At 41.1% G+C, this 2,931-nt stretch overlaps 1 protein-coding gene across 4 annotated transcripts in view; it reads left to right on the top strand.

Moving 5' to 3' along the window:
* Nucleotides 1-2,931, top strand: part of mctp2b (multiple C2 domains, transmembrane 2b) — a 29,285-nt gene extending 26,354 nt beyond the window's left edge. For all 4 annotated transcript variants that reach the window (XM_076286909.1, XM_076286908.1, XM_076286906.1 and 1 more), the window contains 2 exons: nucleotides 1-78; nucleotides 587-2,931. The exon at nucleotides 1-78 is cut by the window's left edge and continues 20 nt beyond it. In XM_076286909.1, coding sequence (XP_076143024.1) covers nucleotides 1-78; nucleotides 587-655 — 147 coding nt within the window. In that variant the 3' untranslated portion in view covers nucleotides 656-2,931. The remainder of the gene's footprint in view (nucleotides 79-586) is intronic.

The raw sequence follows: 2,931 nt of genomic DNA, 5'->3' as shown, positions 1-2,931 counted from the left end.
AAATTACGGAAACCATATGCCATTGAGAATAATGAAGTAATGGACTTCCTCAGTAGGGTGCCTTCAGATGTTCAGAAGGTAAGACACCGAATCTCACTGAGCTGACAGTAATCACATGTGTATTCGCGCTCACACACACACACACACACACACACACACACACACACACACACACACACACACACACACTTTCTCTTTCATTTTTTACCGCTTTCACACTAACACAAACACACACACACACACACACACACACACACACACACACACTTTCTCTTTCATTCTCTACCTTTCTCACATTCACAGAAACACACACAGTTACGGTAGCCTTATTTAAAAAGCCAGGGCAGCTTGATGTTTTCACGAATGTCTGAAGCCTGGACTTTGGAAGACTTTGCTTCCATAGTGTATGCAAAGCCCAGTGCACTATCTTCAGTATCTGGCTCTGCCTTCAGCAAACACTTCAGCTCCTCCTGCTGTTTGTTCTGTCTGTGTGCTGGGCAGTGCCTGCCCGCCACGCTCCCTTATTTGATCCTGCGCCAGTCTGCGTCCAGACTTTTTCTAGAAGTTTCTCCTCCTGTGTTTGCAGGCCCAGTACACTGAGCTGAGAGGACCTGGCTGGCAGAGTCCTGTGAGGAGGAAGAAGAACGCCACATAGCCATCAGGGCCAATGTCACGGACGCCCTACCCTCACAAACACACACACAAGCACACACACACACACACACATACTCACACCCATACCTGAGGCAAGGAGGCTTCAACTAACAGTCTGTTGTATAAACACAGCAAACAGTCTGCTGCCGGTAAATGGCTAAGAGGACCTGTTTGTCTGTGTGTGTCTGTGTGTGTGTGTGTGTGTGTGTGTGTGTGTGTGTGTGTGAGAGAGAGAGAGAGAGAAAGAGAGAGCTTGTTTGTTTGTTGCCTGGCCATCAAAGCTGAACTCCTCCACCGGAAGTTCACCGGCTGAACTTGTGGGCCCGGAGCTTGTTGCACTACTTCCTTCTGCTGCTGTAAGCATGGCCCTCTGATGTGGTAAGCACACACACACACACACACACAGAAACAAAAGAATATCGCGGTCGTTTTACGATGCAGTTCACCATCACAGACTCTTCCCAGTCAATCACTTCATTCTCAGGCCTTGTGAGGTATGACAGAGGGCCAAATATGGGTTTGAGCAGCCGACCACTGAGAATGAAAAGGACAATCCTGGATCAGCGTAGAATATGTGCCCTGCCTGATGCTATATTCAGATGCAGATCTCTTGATGCAGAATCTGAGAATGTGAGAATGTTTAAACAGAGTGGATGTCATTGTTTGTTATTGTACAATATGCTGTCATCAAGCTTGCCTCTTTTGAAATATCTTAAGAAATGCTGGCGTGTTTGTTGTAAGACTAAGAGAATGTTTTTATTGTTTAAGTTATAGTTTATGGAATACCACTAAGTCTTGTCACCAATGTTTTTGGGGGGTTTTGAACAATTGGTGTAAAGAGCAGTTCATAACATATTATTTGCACCATTTGCACCATTTCATTAATAATTCAAATTATGTATATATCTGTTTCATATTCAGAAAGATTTATTTTAGTGAACGCATTTGTATGTTCACCAGTTATCTCATTATTTATGGGACCAAGACGACTAACACAGATGCCATTTACTATTCATCCACTGTTTACTGCTAATGAACTCACGGATAAATCATTGTCGTGATTATCTGTTGCAATGCAATAAAAACCTGGTGACACTGACCTGAGGGCACAGGTCACTTAAACCAGACATGTTGCAGATAGTGTCCTGATCTATCTCACCTGTGGGCTTTTAGGGGAGGAAAAGTAGAGTAGAAGACAATTCTATAACATGTATCCTCCTTTTCTATGGTTCACACAGGGAATAATGGCTACCTCCATCTCTAACTTTGGTCAGACCCACACTAATTATTTATAAGAAATATTTTTTAGATATATCACATTTAGCTTAGTCTGTGACTTATAACACATGCAACACAGACACAGATACCCTTGTAGGATAAGCAAACCTGGAGGAATATGAGAACCCTTTACCTTAGAAGGAACGGTAGGATAGGGAAAGAGGACCAAGAAAAATATATAAATCTGGAAACGTGCATCAGAAAGTATGGACAATTATGCTTGATAAGTGTATAGTACACTATAAATCAACAGAGATTTACATGTTTTAATGATTTTTAACCCGTGGTGTTTTTAATGCATGCTATTACAACATGTGACCACACAGGGGCAGTATTTGACTTTCAGTGCGACTCCAGTGAGACTCACTATAGTTGACCGAGGCAAGGTTGCCCTTCCCGTGTTTGCATAGCACATCTAGGCCTATGTCAGTGCTCTCACAGTCTTAGTGTCCTTGGCAAAAAGCAAGTAGGAAGCAAGCTATAAAAAATGCATGATGCCACTGAATTCTGTGTCGGTTTGTATGCAGTTTGATAAATGACTGAATAATTTAAACTCCTAGAGTAAATAAAATATTACTGACTGCCTCGGCTTATCTGGCTTAACAATGTATTTATGAGATCTTATCGGAATTCCACAGCATCTGACTTACTAGGTACTTACTAGGTATGTACACTCCCCTGCCGTATAATGTTATCAATGAGAAACTTGTGATGAAATCATACAATGTGTTTCTGCTTTGTCTACATGCATAAATTGACATAACCAAGAGCATTGCATGGAATATTTTCAGTTAATATCGTACTGTAAAGCATTGTGTCATATTAGATGGATTTTCAGTACAAGATTTACCACATATTTTTTTATGTACAAATGTATAAATCTTTAATGATTTTCTTAAAACCCATTCTTTCAAAACTACAACTGCTGGCATTCTAAAACATAGAGCTTTGTGGGAGCCTTTCTTGTTTTCCCTGTATTAAACATAACTGTCTACTAAA

Source organism: Alosa pseudoharengus, unplaced genomic scaffold, assembly GCF_046254945.1.
Source record: "Alosa pseudoharengus isolate Yale_2024_CS ecotype anadromous, Long Island Sound unplaced genomic scaffold, YU_APseudo_1.1 YU_APseudo_1.1_scf_16, whole genome shotgun sequence".
Taxonomy (NCBI): Eukaryota; Metazoa; Chordata; class Actinopteri; order Clupeiformes; family Clupeidae; genus Alosa; species Alosa pseudoharengus.
The sequence above is the reverse complement of the archived record's forward strand: the minus strand, read 5'-3'. Positions and strand labels throughout refer to the sequence as shown.